Below are 23,381 nucleotides of genomic sequence, written 5' to 3'. Positions count from 1 at the left end.
ACACTTCAGTCTTACTAATAGAGGTGAGGAGCCCTTGTGTTGTGCCCTAAGCTGCATGCTTGTGCTAACGTGCCTGTGCGTTTACAGTCAGTGCTTGAAGAGTTGGCCTCTCAGGAGGTTCAGCTGAGCAGACTGAGAGAAAAGGCCCAGCAGCTGTGGGACGGACACACGGCCGGAAAGGGCTTTGTGCACCGCGTCTCGCAGCTCTCCGCTCACTACCTAGCTTTAAGCAACCTGACCAAGGTAAAGTCAGCCTGCCTGCTTCGAGTCTGATCCTACTGCTGCCTGGAAGGCTACACTGTTGTATTGTGACCTACAATGGTCTCAAACTGACAGTTTATAGACATTCATAATACAGCTGTAGTGTTTATTCTGCTAGTCATATTTTTCTGCCAAAACAGTGTGACTTTATGGCATCTCTTCCTCTGTCTGTTTTGCATGAGTAGGCCAGTGTAAGTCTGGATTTGTCTCAGGTCTAACTACTAAGGACAACTCACAATGATTAACAGCAGTTCTGTAAAACAAAATAGAATGCCTCATTAAACGGTTGTCTTTTTTAACATATTTAAATATATAAAAACTATATAAATCTTTTTTAACAATATAGAGGAAGGTAATTATTTCCTCTATTTTTTATTTAAAAAATCAGTTGTAAAAATGTAATTAATAGAAATGCAATTTTCTCAAATTTAGTACACCCCCACATTTATACTTATATTAATATTTATATATTTTAAGAAATATATATATTTTTTATTTAAAAACAAAACTAAACAAAAATCAAGGCAACCCTTAAGATTCATCTGTCCAAATCACCTTGTTCCTGGTCTTTGTGTGGAAAACTTTAGGTTTGCCCTGGTGTTTTTTTGACAGCAAGGGGTTCCTACCTGCACAACTCTTATGAAAATTAAACTTTCATTCTATGTCTGGTGATAGATGCTGTACTTTGACATTGACTGTGCCATGAACTACCCATAGGTCTCGCGATGACATTTAAGGATTGTTAGAGACTTCTTTACACATCTTGTGGTCTGCACTTGTGCTGAACTTGCTAGGACTGCCTGACCTGGTCATGTTAGCAGTTGCTTTAAGTGTTCTCCACTTGTAAATTATTTTCTGGACGGTGGAACATCTGATTTCTAAGTATTCTGAGATCTTTTTAAATTCCTTCCCAGACTCATCTGCAACCTTGACTCTGAAGGTATTAGAGAGCTCCATGGACCTTACCATGGTGATACCATTCACTTCAACAATGAACAGTTCCAACTAAATGTCTGAATAATAATAAAAAATCAGGATAATCATCTGCAGCTAATTTTGAGCATCTGATTGCCTTGTCATTTTGGACATTTTACAGAGTACAAAATGTGGGGGTGTGCTCACAAGAAAAGAAGAAGAAAGAAGAAGAAGAAAAATACCAATTATTGTTAAAATGCAGATCAAATGTCCATATGTTGAAATATGCTAAAAAAGACAAAGGTTCTATGGGGCTCCTAATTTTTTTTGACAAGAATGATCAGTGTAAGAAGGAATGGAATGAACTACCATTCGTTTAACATTTTAGGTCAAAATTTATTTTAGTGAATGATTAATACTAAGCCAAATATAATTACTATGAACTAATTTCTGCATGTGATTAATTTCTTAGAGACTGAGTGTCAGGTATGATTTTGATTGTAATATCCTACACCTGTCTGACAGGAAAAAGCCTCGCGAATCGAAAGGATTGTTTCGGAGCACCAGCTTTTCTCTCAGGGTCTGAAGGAGCTGCAGAACTGGGTGGCTGACACCAGTCACATGCTGCAGACTTACTGCACACCAACAGCAGATAAGAATGTGCTGGACAGTAGAATGATCAAACTTGAGGTAAACTAATAGGGAGCGCATCATGTGATTTTTTTACTCTAGGCTAGCTTATTTCTGTGGGACTTTGACTTTTATAATTTATGGTGTTGTTTTAGGCTTTGCTTACGGCTCGCCAAGAGAAGGAGATCCAGCTGAAGATGCTGGTGACCCGAGGTGAGTCCGTGCAGAGAAACACGTCTGCAGAAGGAGTTCCTCTGGTGCGCAAACAGATTCAGGACCTCAAGGACTCCTGGGACGCCCTGCTGTCTGCATCCATTCAATGCAAGAGGTCAGTTTACTGTCTCATTGGTGATCTGCCTGATTAACATTAAAAGCTTCTGAATAGTTACCATATTCAAAGTTGTTGCATTTGTAATTTCACAGTCAGCTGGAGGGAGCTCTGTCACAGTGGACCAGTTATCAGGAGGATGTGCGGCAGTTTGTGAGCTGGATAGAGCGGGTGGAAGAGAGTCTTAATTCCACCGACAAGCAGTGCTCTGAGATGAGAGATAAGTCTGCCAACCTGGGCAAAGCCAAGGTACTGTGACTGTCAGTCCTTTGGCAATAATATCACAATGAAACCATATCATATACAGTAATGTACAATACAACTATGCTTGTGCATTGCAAGTATTTTCTACTGGATTTCTGTCAGCTAGCACCTCCTACAGTTCTACAGATATCAAAACTGTATGTGCCCCCTTTATAATAGCTTTACAATAGCCAACCGGGGTACCACAACAACAACCAAGCTAGAAACAACCTAAGACACCATAGGGAGCACCTAGAGGACTGTAAGCAACTCCATAGCAAACAACTAGCAACACCATAACAACCACCTAGCAGCACCTTATCAACACAATAGCAACCATTTGGCAACACTATGACAACCACCTAGCAGCATCCTAGCAACCACCTAGCCAAAGAACTATCACCTTAGTGACCAAGTAGCAACAGCCTTAAGAATACATATCATATCCGTACCGACAAAATTGCAGCAGTCATTTGCAACCAGGTAAGGAATTGCTGGTATTAGTCTTCACATTTCCAAAGCGTTTTTCACAAGTGATGTACTGCTGTCTATTTATTTTAGTTGCTGTATGAAGAAGTGCTAAGTCACAGCTCGGTCCTTGACACCATCTCCATGAAAGGTTCCAACATGGCTGAGCACTATGTCACCCAGCTGGAGATTCAAGACTTGCAGGAACGGTATAATGCTGTTAAAGAGAGGGCCCAGGTGTGTTTACTTGCTCCTTTTATTCTCATGTTAAGGTCTGTTCATCTGAGTGTGGTATGATATTAATGAATTAAGTCTGGTCTCATCTTTATGTAGTTGGCAGTGGGAAAGGCTGAAGAGCTGGTGCTGGCCCATCAGGAGTACCAGCACAGATTGCATGAGTTTAAGGACTGGCTAGAGCAGCAGCAGGAAAAACTCAGCTGTTACACACTGCTAGAGGGAGATGTTGACACCCTGGAGCAAACAGTACAAAAGCTGCAGGTCAGAACGTAAAGCTTATCATTGCTTATTGAAATGGACTTGGCTGTATATAGATCGATCTTCAGTATAGTAGTATAGTACTGTTGCATCTTTTTTACTTCTATTCCAGAGATGTGACTGTGATAGAATGAGTCAGTAGAATAATCTACTGTATTTGAATTTTAATCTATAGGAGCTGCAGGTGCATTGCACAGAAGGACAGGCTCTTCTCAATACACTGTTGGTAAGCCGTGAGCAGGTTATTCCATGGGGAACACCCCAGTTGGAGGACCGCACACTGGAAACAGTGCAGCAGGAATGGGCCACTTACCAGGCTCGGTTGGGTGAGACCAGATCTCAGCTAAACAGTGCCTTAGCCAAGCTCCGACAGATTGAGCAGAAGTTCCAGCGGCTTGATAACTGGCTAAAGGGAATGGAGAGTAAAGGCCAGCTACGAACCTGCCGACGTTCTGATAGAGCTACAAAGGAGGCCCAGCTACAGCTGCTAAAGGTTAGTGGAGGTGTTACAGCTTCGGTAAAAAAAAATAATTAAAAAAGTAAAAACATCTGTAACATCTGCTACCTTGAAAGATTTGTTGCATTATGTCTAGATCTAATCAGTGAGGTTTATGTTGGCTGTGTGTGCAGGGATGGCATGAAGAAGTCCTGGTCTACCAGGAGGAAATAGAGGGTTTAAGTGCTCTTGCCCAGCAAGTTCTGGAGGAGACCCATGTCAGCAGTCGAGTCAGCACACGAGCTACACAGCTTACGTCACGCTACCATGCTCTGCTCCTGCACCTGCTGGTACAATGCACACACATGTACACCCATATGCATCTGTGGTATACATGCGATACACACATTTCTTCACATATAGTTGATCAAATATTTTGACTTTGGTATAGGAGACAATCAAACAGCTGAAAGAAGAAGTGTCCAGTATTGAAGAAGCCCACAGTGTCTTCAGCACGTTCTCTGACTGGCTGAGCACTGCACAGAAGAACTTCAGCAGTGTGGCCATCAGCATTGATGTTGTTGATCGTGTTGCCATGGAGAAAAAAATGAAAAAACTAGAGGTACAAAAATGAGCATGTCTTGTTCTCTAGCAGTATGACCAATTCAATAGCTTTTACACAGGCTTTTCAGGTGCAGGTATCTATACATATTCTTATTTCTCACTGCTCTGTCCAATCTGATGACTCAGACTCTGCAAGGTGATATGGAGCTGGGACACACTTTCCTTAAGACCATGCGTGAAAAGACTGAACGGGCCATGGCCTTCCTAGAGGAGTCAGAGGCCGAGCAGCTGAAAGAGGAGATCAACACCCGTCTCTCACAGCTGGAGGAGTTAATGAGAGCTCTGCGGGCTGAGATCAGTGCTCAGGAGAAGTGCATCCAGCTTTCTAAAGATTTTCTAGACAAGTATAAGGCTCAGAATCAGTGGCTTACAGAGACTAAATCTCTGCTGGCCTCTCCCGTGGAACTTAAAGCTGAACTCTACCAGAAAAAGGCCCAATTAGCCAAATATAAGGTGATTCACACTCTTTGGACTCTATATATAGCATACTTGCAATAAATCTCATTTAATTATAACTACATTTACTCTCATTATGTTTCCATTCCTAGACCTTTGTAGCCCTAAACTTCAGTTGTTTATAGATGACATAACACACTTAATCTACAAATTAAAAATATACATTAAAGCAGTAGAGAAAACTGTGAAATGCCTGGCTACCGCAGGTGTAAGATGGGGAAGCATGTTGCTGATAATTATCAGCTTCATTTTGGTGTTTTAATCTCTCCACAGACAATCCAACAAACTGTGCAGTCTCATGAACCAGCTATAAAGTCTGTCGTTGAAAAGGGAGAAGCTCTGCTTGAAACTGTGCGTGACCCCACTATTAGTGAGAACATGACTAAGCTGGAAACAGATTATCAAGATCTATGCAACACTGCCAAGGTATCGTACTGAACATTTGTGAATCCCAGTGTAATAGCTATAAATGTCACATCACATATCTCTGCATGTCTTTGTTGATACCTTTTGTATCTGCTATATTGACTTGTTACAGTTCCTATTTATGCATTCATTAAAGCAATATTAGAAAGTGCATTGTGTATTGTTTGCAGGTCCACGTACAGAAACTGTTGGAGGGGGTGAAAGAGCATGAGCTCTATAATAGTGAACTTCAAGAGGTGGAGAAGTGGCTGCTTCAGATGTCTAGCAGACTGGTGACCTCTGACTCTATGCAAAGTGGCAGTCTAGAGATGGCCACACAACACCTAGCAAGACACAAGGTATGTATTATGTTGTCAATGTGTGAGTGGTCACATAATTGTGAACACCAATGTAAATGGTCGTTCTTTTCCTAACATCTTCCACTCTTGCCTAGGCAATAATGGAGGACATAGCTGGCTTTGAAGAGCGTTTGACAAGTCTGAAAGAGAAAGGAGATGGTCTTGTCGGTAGTTGTTCTGAGCAAGTACAGGCCAAGATGAGCCAGCAGATTCAGGCACACCAGCAAGGGACCAAAGACAGCTATTCAGCTATCTGCAGCACTGCTCAGCGGGTCAGCATCTCTACGTATTCTACGGTTTCCACTCTATTCTATGTATTACAGCTATTATTATGAGAATCTTTAGCTCAACACTGAACCTGTACCTCATCAGGTGTATCAGACTCTTGACCGGGAGCTGCAGAAGCATGTTAGTCACCAGGACACTCTGCAGCAGTGTGAGACCTGGCTCTCTTCTGTTCAAGAGGAGATGCAGCTACATTCACAGACCCCCTTTGGCCTTCAAGAAGCGCTTAAACAGGTTATTGAATACCATATTCACCATGCACACACAAAATCATAATCCAAGGTACATGATGTATTCAACACTTCTGTTATTTGTGTATGTAAAATGTTATTTATGATTTTTTTGCAGGTGAAGCACTTCAGGGCTCTTCAGGAACAGGCCAGCACCTATCTTGATCTGGTTTGCTCAGTTTGTGACTTATCAGATGAGTCTGTGAGAGCCACAGCTGCAAAGATTCAGCAGATAAAAACCATGGTGTGTTTTATAACTTACACATTACATTCAGTAGCTTACACTAGCTTAGTGTTAATGTTACACCATTGCTGCTACTTTAATGTCTCTTGTGATGCTGCAGATTGAAGAGAGCATGGCCAGAGCACAACAGCTATCAGAGAGCTGGAGGGAGATAAAAGAACAAAAGCAGGAGCTATCTACACTCTTTCAGGATTTGGAACAGCAATTGCAAAGCCTTTCCAGAAGACCTGCTGAACTGGAGCCTAAGATTGCCCAGAACATGCTGGATCAAGCCAAGGTAAGAACTACCACTTGTGCCGTACATTTTATGACATAGAGTGCAGTTTGTATCAAATGTCGGCTCTATTAAAGGGGCACATCTATATTGGATGAACTATTTAGGTATCACAGTCTGAACAATTGACTGCTCAATTAATTATAGACTGTACCGTCTGGAGTATTTTTTTGCATTTTTGATGATGAGATCTGAAGAACGTCTCAGAACCTAATGCTTTAAAACATGGATGTTTTATCTTGCAAAAAACAATAACTTGAAACAAACTATAAAAAGGGGCTTTCTACCCTGCTTGCCCACATCTGGCATTTGTCTGCCACAGAGAGTCATATTCTATTGGCAACAGTATAGACTTTTCTACAGGTACTAGTCAAACTGTTTGTGTGCAGTTGCACATCTGTGTCAGCAGTGGGCACAACTTAAAGTACCTAAATGCATTCATTAGAAGGGGTGTCCACAAACATTCTGACATACTGTGTATAAGCCATGCAATGGCACAACATAGATTGCTAATAATAAATTCATAATAATAAAGTCACATGACACTGTAGAGGTTTTCTTAATCACTTGCTTTTGTGTAACAGGAGTTTGGACAGCAGCTGCAAAGCAGGCAAAGTACATTGACTAAGATGACAGAGAGTGTGAGTAAGCTTACAGAAGGCAGGGACTCTCCAGAACATGCAGAGATTAATCTTCTGAGTCATGCATGGCTAGAGCTGTGCCATCAAGCCAACAAGCTGCAGACCCAGAGAGAAGAGGATCTGCAGAGGACAAAGGACTACCATGACTGCATCAGTGCCATGGAAGCCCTGTTTGAACAGGTTTCCAAGGAATGGGACAAACTAGCAAGGTAGGTTCCTAACCCTGTGTTTAAAAAGACTTTTGCTGGGTGGTAAGTAATGTGAAATTACAATGAAACTTTAATTGTCTTCAATGTGAATGCTTTAGAACCGATGCTGAAAGCTCATCTGAACATCTTGAGGCCCTCCGGAAACTCTCAGTTGCCCTCAAAGAAAAGAAGAACACTCTTGATGACCTTAAAGACCAGAAGCAGAAAGTAATGTATTACTTAAATCTGGATGACAAAGAGCTGGTAAAGGAACAGATCAGCCACTTTGAGCAGCGATGGGCCCATCTAGAGAGTCTCATTGAGAGAAAGATACAGGACTCTATCCTGACGCTTGATGACATGAACCAAGTTGAGGCTCGGCTGAAGGAGGCAAGAGAATGGGCTGAGGAACAGCAACCTGCTCTGTCTGAGGCTATGAAAATGAGCCCACCACCAGAGCTGGCACAGAGCTTCCTTTTTGACCACCTCAGCATCTGCAGTGAGCTTGAAGCAAAGCAGCTGCTGCTTTCTCAGGCCATGAGTGATGCAGACAGGGTTCTAGCACACCTAGGCCTCAATGAAAGGCAACGCTTGCAGCAGCTCATCTCAGAAACCCAGACTGAGGTAGAATCCTTGAGTGTTAAAGTGGCCCAGCGAAGGAAACACCTCAGTAAGGCTTTCACAGAGAGGACCCAGTTCCTACTTGCTGTGAGTCAGGCTATCACCTGGGTTCAGCAGAATGAGAAGAAAGCACAGGCTGATGACTACATAGCACTTTTACCAGATGACTTATCTAAGCAGGTGAGAACTTGCAGGAACATTCAAAGCAGCCTGAGAGCCTACCAGAGTGAGCTAACATCTCTGTGGTCCCAAGGAAGGGATCTGATGAAGGAGGCTACTGAGGAAGAGAGGGCTGAGATGCTAACCAAGCTACAGGAATTGCAGAACATCTTTGAGGTAGCTTTGCAAAGGTGTAGCCAAAGACTACAGGAGCTGGAAAAAGTACTGGTAACTAGAAAATATTTCAAAGCAGATCTAGAGAAGACATGCCAATGGTTGAAACAAGCAGACATTGTGACATTTCCAGAAATAAACCTCATGAATGGAGATGCAGAGCTAAGTGCACAGCTTACAAAATACCAACAAATATTGGATCAAGCAGCAGAATACGAGAATCTCCTGTTAATCGTCCAAAGAGCAGGCCAAGACATATTGCCCACTCTCAGTGAGGTTGACCATTGCTACTTGGATGAGAAACTTAATGCTCTTCCACAGCAATACAACAACATCCTGGCACTAGCCAAAGAAAAGCAGGAAAAGATCCAACAAGCCATCCTTGCACGTCAAGAGTATGCCTCCTTCATTGATGTGACCCACAAAGCATTGAAGGAGCTTGAAGAACAGTTTCACAACCTTGGGACTCAGCCTGTTGGTCTGCAGACAGAGGAGGTCATCAGTTTGCAGCGTGATTACAAAACATTGCTTGAGGACTTGACAAATCTTGGCCAGGCAGTTAGTGAGCTAAACCAGAAAAAAGAGGGCTTCCGCAGCACTGGTCAACCCTGGCAACCTGAGGAAATGACGCAGCTAGTCAGCCTCTATAATGGTCTCAAACGGCTGATTGAACAGAGGGTAGAACACCTTGATGACACGTTGGAATCATTTGAGGATCACCAGGCCATGGCCATGCAGGTTGACTCTGAGTTGAAAGCCACTAAGGAGCAGCTTGTCAAAGTCAATGCTGAGACTCAGTCAGCTGAAGAGAGACTGAAGAATTACCACGCCCTTGCTGCTAGTCTTCAAGGAGCAAACTCTCACCTCTCCAGACTCATGGAGCAGATGGGCAACCTAGCTAGCCACATGGACCCAGCTTCCCATGAGACCTCTAGGCAGCGTGTAGTATCCTGGCAGGAGGACCTCCAGTCCCTACAGTCAGCTGTTGGAGAGTTAATAGTGGAGTGTGAGAACAGGTTTGTGCAGAGTAAGGACTTTGAAACTGAAGTAAAGCGCACTTTGGCCTGGCTGCAGCAGATCAGAGATGAGCTAGGCTGTGCTGTGATCGTGGACGTGAAGGTAGAAAAGGTTCAGGAAGAGATCAGGAAGCAGCAGATCATGCAGGAGGAAGTGCAGTCTCGACTTAGAATAGTGGCTGCACTCAGTACTATGGAGAAACAGAAGTATACCAGTGCTAATGAACTTGTCCCAGCTCATGTGGACTCTAGTCTGCAGGAAATGGCAAAGCTGGAGGCCGACGTACAACAAGCCCTCAGCTCTAAGCAGGCAAGTCTGAGATCTGGTGTTATTTAAACTGTAGGTTCTATGATGCTCCAACATGAAGCTTTTCCAGATTATCAAAGTGATCATTTCTCTACTTCTTTTTTTTAGATTACTCTAGAGCAAGCACTGGCTTTGTGTCAGAAGTACCATTCACGGATGCAGGCAGCATGTGAGTGGCTAGAAGATGCTGTAGGCTTTTTGCAACAGGCCAGTCTGGGAGTAGATGTGGAGAACTATGAAGAATGCCTACGGCAACAGGAGGATATCATGGCCACTGAACAAGACTTCCTAGGTGTCCTACAAGAGCTTGAGGCACTCCCACCCCAACTAGAGAACCTGGTGAACCCAACAGCCAAAGAACAGTTGAGGCAGAGTGTGGAGTCTGCTCAACAGAGAGGAGTAGAAGTTAGGGACCAGCTTCAGTGTCACCAGGATGTCCTGAACAGGTATAAAGTGATAAAGTCTAAAATTGCTTGTTCACATGATGCAGTTAAATCCTAGCGATTAACAAGCAACATGATACTGTTGTAACACATTGAATTATCTTAAAACAGAGTTTACAAGGCTCTTAGCACTACAATCCTCACCTTAAATGTTTAATGTTAGAAATGTACACATCATACTAGTTTTTCTATTAACCAAAATACATGGTATATGTATATGTAATATATGGTGTATGTAGTCATACAGAATAAAACTTTCTTCATATGTTGTTGTCAGCTGTGTAACACAATGGAAGTCCTATCAAGAGGCCAGACAGACTGTCATTGAACTGATGAATGAGGCAGAGAAAAAACTGACTGAGTTCTCTACAGCCAAGGCTGAAACTAGTCAGGAAGCAGAGGAGAAACTCAGGAGTCATAAGGTAACCTGATATTGTATTGTAATATTCGTAATATTAGAAAATATTCGTAATATTAGAAAATACACCTTTTTAAATTTTATTGGTCTTTTGACAATTTGTTCTTCTGCAGTCATTGGTGTCCATGGTGAACGGATTCCAGGAGAAGCTGACAGGTCTGGAGGAACAGGCTTCTCAGCTGGAACTGGTTGGCAGTGATGCCAGCAAAGCCACCATAAGTCGCTCCATGACCACAGTATGGCAGCGCTGGACTAGGCTGCGCAGTGTAGCTCGTGGCCAAGAGAGGGTGCTGGAGGATACAGCTCACGAGTGGAGAACTTTCAGAGAGAAGGTACCTTAAAATGAATAGGACATACACACAACATAAGTAAACTAACAGTGTTACATTTGCTTACTGTCCTGATACTGTCCTGTTATTTTTCTGTTATTGAATTCAGGTGATGAAAATAAGAGCTGTGGCAGAAGAGCTCAGAAGTCGTGTTCCTGAATGTACTGTAGAAAAAGCCTCCAAAGCCACATTGCAGTCTCATCTGGAGCAACATGAGATGGTCACTCAGGACCTGGAGAGGGAACTGTCCTCCCTCACACTCCTGCGACAGTATGCCCTTAGTCTGTTGCATGATGTTGAGGTGCCAGTGCCAACTGCTGACCTTGACCAGCTACCCAGTCTAAAAGAAATCAAAGCAGTGCAAGATCAGTTTGAGAGGTAAATATCTAAACAGTGTAAGAGTTGTCCTATTGGGCAGTTGGTGATTCTGAATTACAGTTCTATTTCTGTGGTAAAAAAGCGATTGATGGCTTTTATCTGTCTCTTTTAGTCTTCTTCAGAAGTCCAGGACAGGTAGAGCCCACGTCCATCAGGAACTGAAGGACAGAGAAGATGTGGAGCTAGGCCTGAGCTTAGTGAAAAGCTGGATTCAGAATTCACGAGAGCTCTTGCTCAACCCCACTGCTGATATGGACATTCTCACACAAGAGTTGGAGGTGATTTCTGTCACCGACATCCACAGTTGTATTTTTTGTTTTACAAACACTACATGAAATCTTTCTTTTTAATTGTTCTTAGGTAATGCATGGAGAACTGATATCCCATCGCCAGAATGTGGATAAGATTGCAGAGCAGCAGCAGAACAAGTATCTGGACTTGTACACCATCCTGCCATCAGAAATCTCCATGCAGCTGGCTGAGGTTGCATTGGCTCTTGGCTCAATTGAAGATCAGGTAGATAATCAGTCTCAAGTAACTTTCACAATAGCTTGAAGGGCTTCCTTTTCTCACTTTATTTAATCTAAAATGGGCTAGCAGTTGTACACTAAGCTTACTCTACCATGGTGTGGTTTCATGGTTTAACTGTTTCACTTTATTGCCCAAGGTCCAAGCCAAGGAAAGAGACATTCAAAAGACCAGAGTCATCAAGGAAGAGTTTAATTCCAGGATTCATGATGTGTCTGAGAAAATGAAAACCATTTCTGCAACACTGAAAGAAAAGGCCACTGACATTAATCAAGCCAGAGAAGATACTCGAGTATGTTGTTTGGTTTTGGTTCTTTCTTGAGTTCCTGAACAGATCCTGTTGGGCATGAATGTTATGTGCTACTGTCTTTCTACTTTTACGTAGGGTTTCTGTGATGAGCTGGAAAGTTGTGGTAGAACACTTGCTGAGTTGGATGCTGCTGTTCAAGACTTTGGTCGTCGTAATCCTTTTCTAGCCAAACAACTTGGTGATGCTATTGCTAAATTAGGAGAAATCCACCACCACACCCTACGCTTGGCAGAGTATAGGACAATCTGGTTAAAAAAGGTAAGGACTAGTATTAGATGGAAATTATATTATTTATATCCACTGTATGTCAACTCTAAATTCTAGTAGCCTTCCCTGGACAGTAGAGACAGATACTCCAACAAAAGCAGGATTAACTCTATTATAATACTCTTGATTTATGAAGAAACAATGAATGAGCATTGTCCCAGTACTTTTGTCCATATAGTGTACTGTATATATTTTCTCAATATTAACCTACTTATTGATTTGTTTTTCAGTACCACATGCTAAAGAATAACTGGTGAATATGTGAATATTTGAATTATCTTTTCACCAGGCTGATGCACATCTGGATGAGTACAATGAAATGCTAGAGTTTATAGTGAAGTGGACAGAGAAAGCAAGAAGCCTGGTTAAGGCCAACATCATCTGGAACTCATCTTCTCACTTGCAGGAGCAGATCAGAATGTACCAGGTCAGCCATATTGCATGCCATTTCTGTATAGCACACATTAATACATCCCCTGGACATGTGTCTTGCAGGCCATTTGGTAATCCATTTCTGATTAAAATAATCTTACTTATTGTTTTAGAGTGACATATACTTGTAGTGATTTTATGAAGTAATGCACTCTGTTGGCCCTGGTCTGCAGGCTGTGTTGCGTGAATCCAGGGAGCTCCATGGTGATCTGGAAGCCATGCAGGAGAAGGTGGAGCTGTTGTCTGAGTCTCTGCAGGTAGAAGCCATGGGCCAGCAGGTGTCTGAGCTGAGCCGACACACAGCGGAGCTGGAGCAGGCCATCAAGTCACGCTTACAGAGTCTGCAAGATGCTGCAAAGGTGCTGTGGCTTCATCTTTCTGCTTGCTTTCCCAAATTTTACAGTGATAGTCACTATGGTCTCAGATAGTCAACTATAGTCACAAATAGTCAACTGAAAATTTCTGTTAAGAAACTAATTTGAAGGTAGGTATAGTAAGAAATACTGCATATAACATAGACTACAGCATGTAAAAATGCCTTGTATTTACTTGGTTTATTTACCTTTTTTAGCTTCTAGTGTTCAAAATTGAGTCAGTATTTCAGTCTTCACTACAATACATAAGATATTGAATTGAATTTATTGGATATAAATAAGATATAAATGATACAAATAAGACATATGATTGATTCCAGTCCTCTCCTTTCATTTATATGTTCATTGAAACCCTGTTAAAGAAAACTTTTAATTTGAGCTATTTAGCTAACAAAGTGTTTTTGCTAGCTCAGCATAACAATTAACAGGTAATTTCTTTTTCTCAGGACATGGAGAAGTTTGAGAGTGAAGTAAAAGCCCTACATGTAGCTCTGGACCAGGTCCAGGCCACCCTAACATCTCCTGAACTGGCTCGCCTGAGCCTCAAAGAACAACTGTCTCAGAGACAGGTAATATTTCTACCTAATGAGATCTGAGATTCTAGCGCTAATGCATAAATGGCAGAAAATATGATTGAAAAATTTTGACAGTGAAGCTTGGTATTGTTTTGCAGCGTCTGTTGTCAGAGATGGAGAGCTTTAAGCAGCAGGTACAAGTAGTGCAGGTGTGTCAGAGTGCTCTTCGTGTGCCAGAAGAGGTCATGATGAGCCTGTCTATCTGTCGCACTGCCCATAGCCTCCAGCAGGAGGCCAGCCAACTGCAGCACACTGCCATCCAACAATGCAACATTCTTCAGGTATGGACCACCAGCAGAAAGAGTTTTGACTCTTGACTTTGCCTCTTGTTCTTATCCAGCCCTAAGAGGTTTGGACACATTCATGTAGTTCCCCTGACCCACAAAGTGTATGGGTTGACACTGACATTGCATGGAAACTTTTCTGTGTTTTTCTGTCATTGTTTCTTTTGTGTTTCACATATAAATTCAATCACACCCTCACTGCAGTCTCAACTGTAGTTGGGTCACAACTGAACTATGTTGTCAAAATGAACAAATTATAGCTATAGATACCATATTGTGAATACTCTAAAGATCACTGATTATATTCACTGGTCTTGCTAGTGTTTGTTGTCTGTAACGATACTAAAAAGCAGTTTTAACAGTGAGTTATGAATTATGCAAGGAATTTTATTTACCCTGTAGCATAATGTTCCTTACTGCCCTGTGTGTTTTTCTGATGTTAGGAAGCAGTGGTGCAGTATGAACAATATGAACAGGAGGTGAGACATCTGCAGGACCTGATCGAAGATGCTCACAGGGTTATCCAGGACCGACCTGTTCCTACCAGCAACATCCAGGAGCTACAGACACAGATACGCCACCATGAGGTAAACATGCAGTAAAAGTAAAACATTGCTCTTTTTTCATTTAGAACAGATTTCCTGTGCAAATTTAGGTGCACTGAAATAACTCCTGTTCCTCTAAACAGGAATTGGCGCAGAAAATCAAAGGTTATCAGGAGCAGATTGCGTCTCTGAACTCTAAGTGTAAGATGTTGACAGTTAAAGCTAAGCATGCCACCATGCTCCTGACTGTGAGTGATGCTGAGGGCTTGACTGAAGGCACACAGGATGGAGATAGAGGTGCACAAGCCAAGCCTTCGTCAGTCATGGTAAGTAACAGTCCATTTGTCTTGCAGTGTGTTAAAGGTCAATAAATCAAAGGGTGCACTGTCTGCATTGACAATTACTGCATAAATCATACCATGGAAAATTATAGATTGGCGTGTTTTTACAATTAATTGACCCCTTTCAACTCACCAGACTGAAATATGCGAAAGTACTAATTAATATTAACTTAATGTGCTTCTTTCTGCACTCCTTATTGCCTGTTGCGGTGTCAGTTGACAGCAGGTCGCAGTCACACTCTCCTGTCTCCTGTCACTGAGGAGTCCGGAGAAGAGGGCACCAACAGCGAGATCTCATCTCCTCTTTTCTGTCGCTCCCCTTCTCCTATCACTAACACTGAGGCCTCACTTAGTAAGGTACTTTATCTAATGACAAAACACCTACCCAGTGCACTTGATTTACAATGTACAGAGCTTGTTCTGTTTAGCATTGTAACTGTTTCATTTACAGCTTTATTTGACAACTAACCTTTTCCTGAGCTGTAAAGCTTAATGTTGTAATAATTTCCCAATTATATAATAACACCCAGAAATGTAATACAATTTTGCACTTAAAGCCTAATTATGTAATAATTTGCCTAATACATAATACAGGTTCTTGACCATTAATGTAATGCCATTTGTGCCAATACTGCATCCTTATTTAATTATTGGGAAATTATTATAATATTATTATAAACTCTGCCTCTGTGAAACTCTAACACTTAACTGAAATCCTTAAAATTCTTGTAATCCTTTAAAATACTTTAAAACAAATTTGACACATTCCACTCTATGTGGGCCACAGCCCTGCAGACTTTAACTTTGTATCTCATTAAACACATGATTCATCCACTATTTGCAAAGGCCTGCGTGCATGGGCTAATTTTAGACATGTAAAGCCTTCATGTTGTTGTAAAGATTTGTTTTTGATTACTTTCTTGCTTTAGTTGTCAATGGGCCGAGCTACCCTCACCAGAGCTCCTATACAGGAGCTGTACGATCCAACCCTGGAGTCCGTAGCTAACCTAGACGATCTTCAGCGCTCATGGGAAACCTTGAAACATGTGGTATGTGACATACACACAAAAATGTAGACAATTAGTAGTCTGCTGTTATTGCCTTTTATTATTAAACTGAACATTGCGAATTAGCTTACATTACAGCATACTTATCCATATCACAGATCAGTGAAAAGCAGAAAACACTTTATGAGGCTTTGGAGAAACAGCAGCGATACCAAGGCTCTTTGCAGTCTATTTCCACAAAGATGGAGTGTATCGAATCAAAGCTGAATGAGCCCCCTCTTCCTGACCTGAGTCCAGACAGACAGATGGTCCTGCATCAGGTTTGCTGTTCTATACTTCTATGCTTCTATATGACAACAATCTTGCATCTCCAAAATGGCAACATTGCAGGAGAAGGAAAAAATGTTTTCAGTGGAAATCAATGTAAAAGATTTTATTTTATTATATTAAGACGTCATTTTCGAGCTTTGCTATCATGACATTTTCATACAATGTAAAGAACCAACTGCCCCATTCAAATGACATCAAAAAGTGAAAAAAAAAAGTTTGAAAGCTAAGTAACTGCATCCCATATGAAGTATTCACTAACTTATCTTGATCCTTACAGAGTCTAATGGAGGACACTTTCAGGCTGCAGAATGACATAGATGAGCTTCAGTCCAGCTTTGCAGAGGAGCTGATTTCTGACACATTAGATTCCGACACAGCAGACCAGCTAGCAATGCAGTCCACCCTTACAGTGCTGTCTGATCGCATGGCCACCATCCACATGAAAGCCTCTGGAAAACAACAGCTTCTGGAGGTACGCTCTTATTATACTGAGGCTAAAATAACCCATCAGTATACCACCTTTTGCCATTTCTTTTCTTAATTATCCAACTGGGTACTTAATTATCCAACTGTGTTTACAAGTAGTAAACATGCTAATATTGTTCAAACTAAATGTCTGATTAGAGCTGTTTTGTGGCATGCCTTATGCAGGAGCGTCTGAGCGATCGTCTGGAAAAACAGCAGCACGAGCAGGCCTTACAGCGCTACCTCAGTCAGGTGGATGAGCTCGACCAATGGCTCCTTAGTACACGCAGCATGCTCACCTCCACCCCTCAGGATTCAGACATGGATGAGCAGCTCTCAGACTGCCAGGTTAGCGCGTCCTCTCCTGGTCACATTTATTACAGACTGTGCAGCAAAATTAATTGCTATACATTAAGAAGGACTCTTCTCATGCATACTTCTTCAGCCCTGTTATGCACCACTGAGGTTTGAACATGCTGCAGTACACAGTGCATTGATTTTCCTTAATTTCCTGCATAAATGGGTTAACTAAACAAGTAACAGTGGTATTAAAGGACCTCTGAGTATTCAGATGGTTCGGTTTCTAAGCTGCTGTAGCATCAGCTTTAAGCAGATTATGCATATGTCTCAGTGCAATGGTCACTGGTGGTTGTTGTGGCTTTCGGGTGATTAGTGCGGTCCTCTGACTGGATTGGTGCTGGCAGCAAAGTTGGCCAACCCTACTTTCATATTCATTAGGCATGGTGTCACTCATTGGCTAGAGGAAAGGGTGGGAGGATCTGTACCTGCCTTTTAGGGAGTGGCTGAAGGTTGCAAACTGATAGGATCCTACTCATTTAGGCAACACTGTTGGTTCTTAGCTAACTGTGCAAAGTTGTCAAAGTTGTACAAAGATCTTCTTCAGTGAAGGGAGCACATTTGGTACATTGATCCGTCGCTGGATGAAATGGATGTGTATTGGGAGCATGGCACGTGAAGGATTAAGATTAACTTGCTGTACTCAAGGTGTAGACAAGGGCCTAGGATGAGAGCCGCCTGTGCTGAACTACAGACACCACAAGCTGCACCTATGAAGCTCTCCTAATGTGTATAGCTGCAGTTCTTGGCTATTCCTCTCAGCAATGTTTGAGCTGGCCTCTCTCCTGTTGCTGCTGCAGAACATGCTGCTGGAGATTGAAGAGAAGGTGCTGGCTCTTTCTGAGTTGTCCATGCACAGCGAGGCTCTGTTGCTGGAGGGCCGACCTGAGACCAGGGAGGAGGCAGAGCAGCTAGCCAGAAAACTGCGCACCTTAAAGGGAAGTCTGTTGGAACTACAGCGGATGCTCCAGGACAAACAGATCAATATCCAGGTAGGGTTTTCATACAGCCATAAACCATATGTATCCTATCATGCAGGCTAAATGTGTTAACACCCAGCAAATGCATTAAGCATATTTTGTTTATAGTCAGATGTTGGACTGGTTGTAATAATAGTAATAATAAATAATAAGTAATTGTTATAACACACCTGCATATTTTACAGATACATCTCTTGTGTATCCTGCAGGCAACCCTAGCATGGAAAGAGCTAAAATGCCAAATGTTTAATGTAATGAATGCTATCATTTATACTCCATTCAGTAGATTTACACTTGTGATGCCTTTCATTGTTCAGTTAAAATGTAATTTCTTTGCTGAATGGTTCAAGAAATGAAGTCTTTTAATGTTCGGCTGAGTAAAGTGCTCAATGCTCTTACTGATCCGTGTTCAATGATCTTCTGATCATGTATTACAATAAATCCCTGTAATTGCTGCCTTCCATTCCAGGATCTTTTGGGAGCTTTTTATTGATCTGTCCTGTCTTTTTGCATTAATCAAGGCAAATACTAATCATCTTGTAGACTGGCCACTGTTTATTTTGGTGGAATTTATTATGATGTATTATTGAGGCTGATACTTAAATACAAAAAAAGTTCTAATCAATTTCTGCCTTTTGACGGCAGGGCTCACTGCAGGAACAGTCTGACAGTGAATCGGACTCCAGTCTCTCTCAGAGTCCTAATGTGCAGGACTGGCTGGCCCAGGCCCGCTCCACACGGAGCTTGCAGCACCAGGACACCCTCCAGAGACAGAAGGTCTTTCACATTTTCTCTTTATTTTCTTTGACCTTGAGTAGTTGTCCATGTACTTGTTTTTAATCAACTGAGTTTAACACATTTCTTATGTAATAAGGAACTTGAGGAGCAGTTAGCTGAGCAGAAGAAGCTACTGAAATCTGTGGCTAGTCGTGGAGAAGAGATCCTCACTCAGCAGGCTTCACCCATCAGTGCCAGGTATTTAAGGCAGCCATCACAACACCTCTTTGAAATGATATGTTTTATACTATGATATGTTTATCACTGAATAGGCTCACAAGACTTAATGGACACTTATTTTTAGTCTGTACTGCATGACTAAGACTTACATTTCAAGCGACATGTCCAATTTAGTCTCACAGTACAATTTAACTGCTGAATTCAGATGTTTTTCAAATGTGTTACAACTCTCTATAACATATCTTTAACACCCTTTACACATTTTCTGCAGTCAAAGCAAGGCACTTTCTCCAGAGCCGGAGCAGGAGAGCCAGACTGCACTGGGGCAGAGGAGGCAGAGATGGGAAAGCCTGAAGAAAGATATGGCCACCAAACTGCAGCTTCTGCTGAGCACCTTAGAACAGGACACCAAGCAACCAGTACTGTGTCACAATCTGTACACAAGCTGCTTTCTTACTGCCTAATAGCACTTACAATACTGAACAGCTCGTAGTGACAGTCATTGTTTTTAACAGGTTTACTCCAGGACTGCTCGGGTAAACACATCACCTGCCCCAGTCTACAAGGGAGATGCTCAGGTCCAGGATAAATCCACACTCAAGTCGTTATACAGGGGATTTAGTCAGTCTGTGGAGGATGTTACTGTTCAGGTAATACCACTTGCCTCAGTGGACTGACATCTTAATGTAGTGATTTGTGGTAGTGTGACCCCTGTGTTTGGTTATAGCTTAACTACTGTAACATCTTTTGCTGCTGGGTATGCAGGCTGCAAGTTCAGCAGAAGAAGGGCAAGACGTCCAGATGGAGCAGCAGCTGTATTCAGCGGTCACCGCCACCTCGTCTTGGCTGGATGATGTTGAGAACACCCTGTTTTCTGGACCAGTGCTTCTGACAGAGAACGCAGAGACACAACTCTATAACCATGAGGTCAGCAAGTTTCTGTTTTCTGAGTCAGTGTCTTGGTGAATGGTAATGTGATTCATTTTACTCCATATATTTGAATTGTAATAATGTAATTCGTTTTATAGTTATTATATAATCATTATTTATCACATCAACAGGTTATGCTCTGTGTCTCAGAGTCCTTTTCATTTGTGTATATATATATATATATATATATGGAGTGGTCCAGATGACTAAAGCCACTATGATTACAGGTTCTTGTGGACTCTGAGAGCACAATTGGCCTTGCTCTCTCAGGTATGGGTTGATGGAACTCCTAGTGTGATGTTGTTCAGCACAGGCATCTTGTCAGCACAGACGTCTGTTATCTGTTGTATCGGACCTGGAACTTTTCTTTTGAGTGTGCTGGCCACCTAATGAAAAAGGCGGTGGCTTCAAATAGTGTTAGGGGCATTTCTTGTGATAAGGGGAGTATTAGCATGATAGAATGATTTGAATTATTCTTTTTCAAATATTCCTTGTCTCTTATGTCTTGTAGGCCTTAGGGAAAGATGTGGCCGAGATGACAGAAGTGGTGAGCCAGAGTCGGGGGCTTTTGGGAGGTACTGCAGGGCTGCAGGGTAAAGAGCAAGCCCTGATGGAGGACACACTTGACTGCCTGTCTCGACGACTAGGAGCCCTTGACTCAGCTGTGGAGCGCCGCTGTGACACCATGAGAAGCAGAATGCAGGAGCTCACTGCCTTCCAGGTGAAGCAGGGCCAGTCTAAGATGATGGTCAGCTTTGAACTTTGTATGCCTCTACCTGTGACGTTTTCTCATGCAATACTGCCTGTTTTGCTCTTCACAGACTGAGTTGCAGCTTCTCTTCTCTGCTCTCAGTGAGGGCAAATTCCAAATTCTACAAAAGCTAGCAGGAATCCTTGACCAGCCAGCCACAAAACAGCTAGAGGTGGAGGAAAACATTTACTATTCATTTACATCAATGAAGGAAAATGGATGCTTACAAGTTATTTACTTGATGTATGCTGTTTTAACAGACAATTGCTGAAGCAGAAGATACCCTCAGAGAAATGGAGCACAAAATCTCAAATTTGAAATCCAGAGGAACGGAGATGCAGCTAGATCAGATTTCTATCAATGAACTGCTGAAGCTCCAGGTATTGACTTATTTATCAATTCCTCAATTTCCTAAAATCCATTAAAATTCAGTTATTTAACATAATTTATATTATCCAGTATTATAATATACTAATATGAAATGTATTAATTATATAATGAGAATTATTCTGTACTGTATAGGACACGTATGAAGAGCTAGTGATGACAGTGGGCTCACGCCGGAGTGGATTGAACCAGAATATGGCTCTGAAGAGCCAGTATGAGCGAGCACTACAAGACCTGGTGGATCTGGTAGATACTGCTCAAGACAAGATGGCTGCTGACCAGAAGATGATTGCTGGCTCAGTGGAGGAAGTCCAGGGTCTATTAGACAAGCACAAGGTAAGCTGTGTAGTTGGAATTGCGAGCATGAATTTGCACACTTGCTTAGAGAAAAGGTTACAGATTTTGTGGTTCTAATTGTTTTTATTTACTTTTCCAGGAATTCTTCCAAGGGTTGGAGTGGCACATGGTCCTGACTGAGACTTTCTATAAGAAAATTAGTGCCTTTGTTGTACCACGAGAGAGCCAAGCTCTAGAGGATACTCTGGCCCAGGCACAGAGTGTTCTAAAGCAGGCTCACAAGAGAGGAGTGGAGCTGGAGTACATCCTGGAGGTCAGTGATAAACTACAGAAACATATTAGTAATATAAACTACTAATAATATAATAAACTAATTATTAGTAGCTTAATACATAGGAACTAATACAAATATTATTAATATAATTACTAATATTACACATTATGTATTAATATATGTGTATGTGGGGTATGTGTGTTTATTTATCAGACTTGGAGCCGCCTGGTGCTAGACTACCAATGTCTATATAGGCATTTGGAGGCAGTAGAGGGCAGCATGCCTGCTGTTCCTCTGTTGGAAGAGACAGAGGAGAGGCTGACTGAGAGAATACAACTTTATCAGGTATGATTTCATTAATGACTCTTGCCAACAACATATAACACAAAACACATTTGAATGTTAGGCATTATATTATTTAATGTATAGCTTAACCAATATTTATATGAGCTTTGTTTCATAGTATAGTGAACTGATACATATTATGTCAATATAACATATATAATGTGTTATTTGTATGAACATTTTGATCATATTCTATTGCCATTCATTACAAAGTGGTAAATTGGTTAATTGCTTAATACATGCTACACTGTTTAACATCACCTCAAAGCACCATTTTAATTAAAATAATGAATCCAAACGTAAATGTGTCCAAACTCCAGATTAACTCATTGCTAAAATATTTATATTACTTAAAACTTTTTTGTTTATTTGAATTGAGCAAATTTGACTATAACTGGAAAAATAAATGATCAGAATCTTTATCTCCCTAGAAAATGGGTATATAAAGAACATTTTTTGCCTAAAGTTTTTAGTTTTAGCATCTGATCTCATTCCAGGGCCTGAAGTCCATTCTGACTGAACACCAGCACAAGCTGTATCAGGTGCTGGAGGAAGGCAAGCGCCTACTACTCTCTGTGGCCTGCCACAGTTTGGAGAATCAGCTTACTCTGCTGGGGGAGCACTGGCTCAGTAACACCTCTAAGGTCAACAAGGAGCTTCAGCGTCTTGAGTCCATTCTCAAACACTGGACCAGGTCTGAGTGTAGTATATAGTTTGAGAAAAATTTAAATCACAGCTATTCACAGCAGAGATGTATAGTTTTTTACTGGATAATACTGTGTGCTTCCAGGTATCAGAGTGAATCTGCTGAGCTGAACCAGTGGCTGCAGGAGGCTCTGGAACGCCTAGAGTTTTGGAGCACTCAGTCATTGACTGTCCCGGCAGATGTGGAGACAGTTAGAGACCACCTCTCCGCTTTCCTGGTTAGTACCCGTTCTTTACCATATCTAAACATGATATGTTATTCCAATGGAAGCTTCTTTTTTCCAGTCAACCAACAATACCAATTGTGATACATGCATCTTCTTGTCCCTGCAGGAGTTCAGTAAAGAAGTTGAGGCTCGCTCCTCTTTGAAAACTTCAGTGCTGAATGAGGGCAGCCAGCTGCTGAGGTTAAAGAAGGCAGACACGGGCATTCTCAGGTCTGAGCTGGCCCGCGTGGAAGCCCAGTGGGCTGAGCTGATCACCCACATCCCTGTTGTGCAGGAGAAGCTCCACCAGGTACTGGATAGCAGTGCCGTATGTTGCTTGCTAAACTGGCTAATCAGCCCTGCCAAATAGGATTATTGTCATTCCTTAGGCTCATGTGAGCTGTCAG

At 41.9% G+C, this 23,381-nt stretch overlaps 1 protein-coding gene across 10 annotated transcripts in view; it reads left to right on the top strand.

Moving 5' to 3' along the window:
• Positions 1 to 23,381, top strand: part of syne1b (spectrin repeat containing, nuclear envelope 1b) — an 88,197-nt gene that overhangs the window by 45,937 nt on the left and 18,879 nt on the right. For 8 of the 10 annotated variants that reach the window (XM_072689333.1, XM_072689342.1, XM_072689334.1 and 5 more), the window contains 52 exons: positions 88 to 243; positions 1,702 to 1,866; positions 1,962 to 2,134; positions 2,230 to 2,383; positions 2,939 to 3,082; positions 3,179 to 3,343; positions 3,516 to 3,833; positions 3,971 to 4,126; positions 4,228 to 4,398; positions 4,527 to 4,853; positions 5,130 to 5,282; positions 5,453 to 5,620; positions 5,716 to 5,892; positions 5,993 to 6,139; positions 6,254 to 6,379; positions 6,480 to 6,656; positions 7,238 to 7,503; positions 7,602 to 9,762; positions 9,868 to 10,205; positions 10,480 to 10,624; positions 10,734 to 10,952; positions 11,059 to 11,327; positions 11,440 to 11,605; positions 11,688 to 11,843; positions 11,995 to 12,147; positions 12,241 to 12,423; positions 12,722 to 12,859; positions 13,038 to 13,223; positions 13,685 to 13,807; positions 13,912 to 14,094; positions 14,541 to 14,684; positions 14,786 to 14,968; positions 15,200 to 15,340; positions 15,913 to 16,032; positions 16,149 to 16,310; positions 16,598 to 16,792; positions 16,972 to 17,133; positions 17,943 to 18,134; positions 18,768 to 18,899; positions 18,997 to 19,097; positions 19,351 to 19,498; positions 19,595 to 19,729; positions 19,845 to 20,006; positions 20,521 to 20,730; positions 20,831 to 20,932; positions 21,021 to 21,140; positions 21,283 to 21,483; positions 21,584 to 21,757; positions 21,932 to 22,063; positions 22,561 to 22,757; positions 22,854 to 22,986; positions 23,102 to 23,284. In XM_072689333.1, the coding sequence (XP_072545434.1) occupies positions 88 to 243; positions 1,702 to 1,866; positions 1,962 to 2,134; positions 2,230 to 2,383; positions 2,939 to 3,082; positions 3,179 to 3,343; positions 3,516 to 3,833; positions 3,971 to 4,126; positions 4,228 to 4,398; positions 4,527 to 4,853; positions 5,130 to 5,282; positions 5,453 to 5,620; positions 5,716 to 5,892; positions 5,993 to 6,139; positions 6,254 to 6,379; positions 6,480 to 6,656; positions 7,238 to 7,503; positions 7,602 to 9,762; positions 9,868 to 10,205; positions 10,480 to 10,624; positions 10,734 to 10,952; positions 11,059 to 11,327; positions 11,440 to 11,605; positions 11,688 to 11,843; positions 11,995 to 12,147; positions 12,241 to 12,423; positions 12,722 to 12,859; positions 13,038 to 13,223; positions 13,685 to 13,807; positions 13,912 to 14,094; positions 14,541 to 14,684; positions 14,786 to 14,968; positions 15,200 to 15,340; positions 15,913 to 16,032; positions 16,149 to 16,310; positions 16,598 to 16,792; positions 16,972 to 17,133; positions 17,943 to 18,134; positions 18,768 to 18,899; positions 18,997 to 19,097; positions 19,351 to 19,498; positions 19,595 to 19,729; positions 19,845 to 20,006; positions 20,521 to 20,730; positions 20,831 to 20,932; positions 21,021 to 21,140; positions 21,283 to 21,483; positions 21,584 to 21,757; positions 21,932 to 22,063; positions 22,561 to 22,757; positions 22,854 to 22,986; positions 23,102 to 23,284 (10,992 nt within the window). The remainder of the gene's footprint in view (positions 1 to 87; positions 244 to 1,701; positions 1,867 to 1,961; positions 2,135 to 2,229; positions 2,384 to 2,938; positions 3,083 to 3,178; positions 3,344 to 3,515; positions 3,834 to 3,970; positions 4,127 to 4,227; positions 4,399 to 4,526; positions 4,854 to 5,129; positions 5,283 to 5,452; positions 5,621 to 5,715; positions 5,893 to 5,992; positions 6,140 to 6,253; positions 6,380 to 6,479; positions 6,657 to 7,237; positions 7,504 to 7,601; positions 9,763 to 9,867; positions 10,206 to 10,479; positions 10,625 to 10,733; positions 10,953 to 11,058; positions 11,328 to 11,439; positions 11,606 to 11,687; positions 11,844 to 11,994; positions 12,148 to 12,240; positions 12,424 to 12,721; positions 12,860 to 13,037; positions 13,224 to 13,684; positions 13,808 to 13,911; positions 14,095 to 14,540; positions 14,685 to 14,785; positions 14,969 to 15,199; positions 15,341 to 15,912; positions 16,033 to 16,148; positions 16,311 to 16,597; positions 16,793 to 16,971; positions 17,134 to 17,942; positions 18,135 to 18,767; positions 18,900 to 18,996; positions 19,098 to 19,350; positions 19,499 to 19,594; positions 19,730 to 19,844; positions 20,007 to 20,520; positions 20,731 to 20,830; positions 20,933 to 21,020; positions 21,141 to 21,282; positions 21,484 to 21,583; positions 21,758 to 21,931; positions 22,064 to 22,560; positions 22,758 to 22,853; positions 22,987 to 23,101; positions 23,285 to 23,381) is intronic. The other 2 variants (XM_072689337.1, XM_072689336.1) reach the window with 2 other exon arrangements.

Source organism: Salminus brasiliensis, chromosome 10, assembly GCF_030463535.1.
Source record: "Salminus brasiliensis chromosome 10, fSalBra1.hap2, whole genome shotgun sequence".
Taxonomy (NCBI): Eukaryota; Metazoa; Chordata; class Actinopteri; order Characiformes; family Bryconidae; genus Salminus; species Salminus brasiliensis.
Note: the sequence above shows the minus strand (reverse complement) of the source record. Positions and strands in the feature narration are given on the sequence as shown.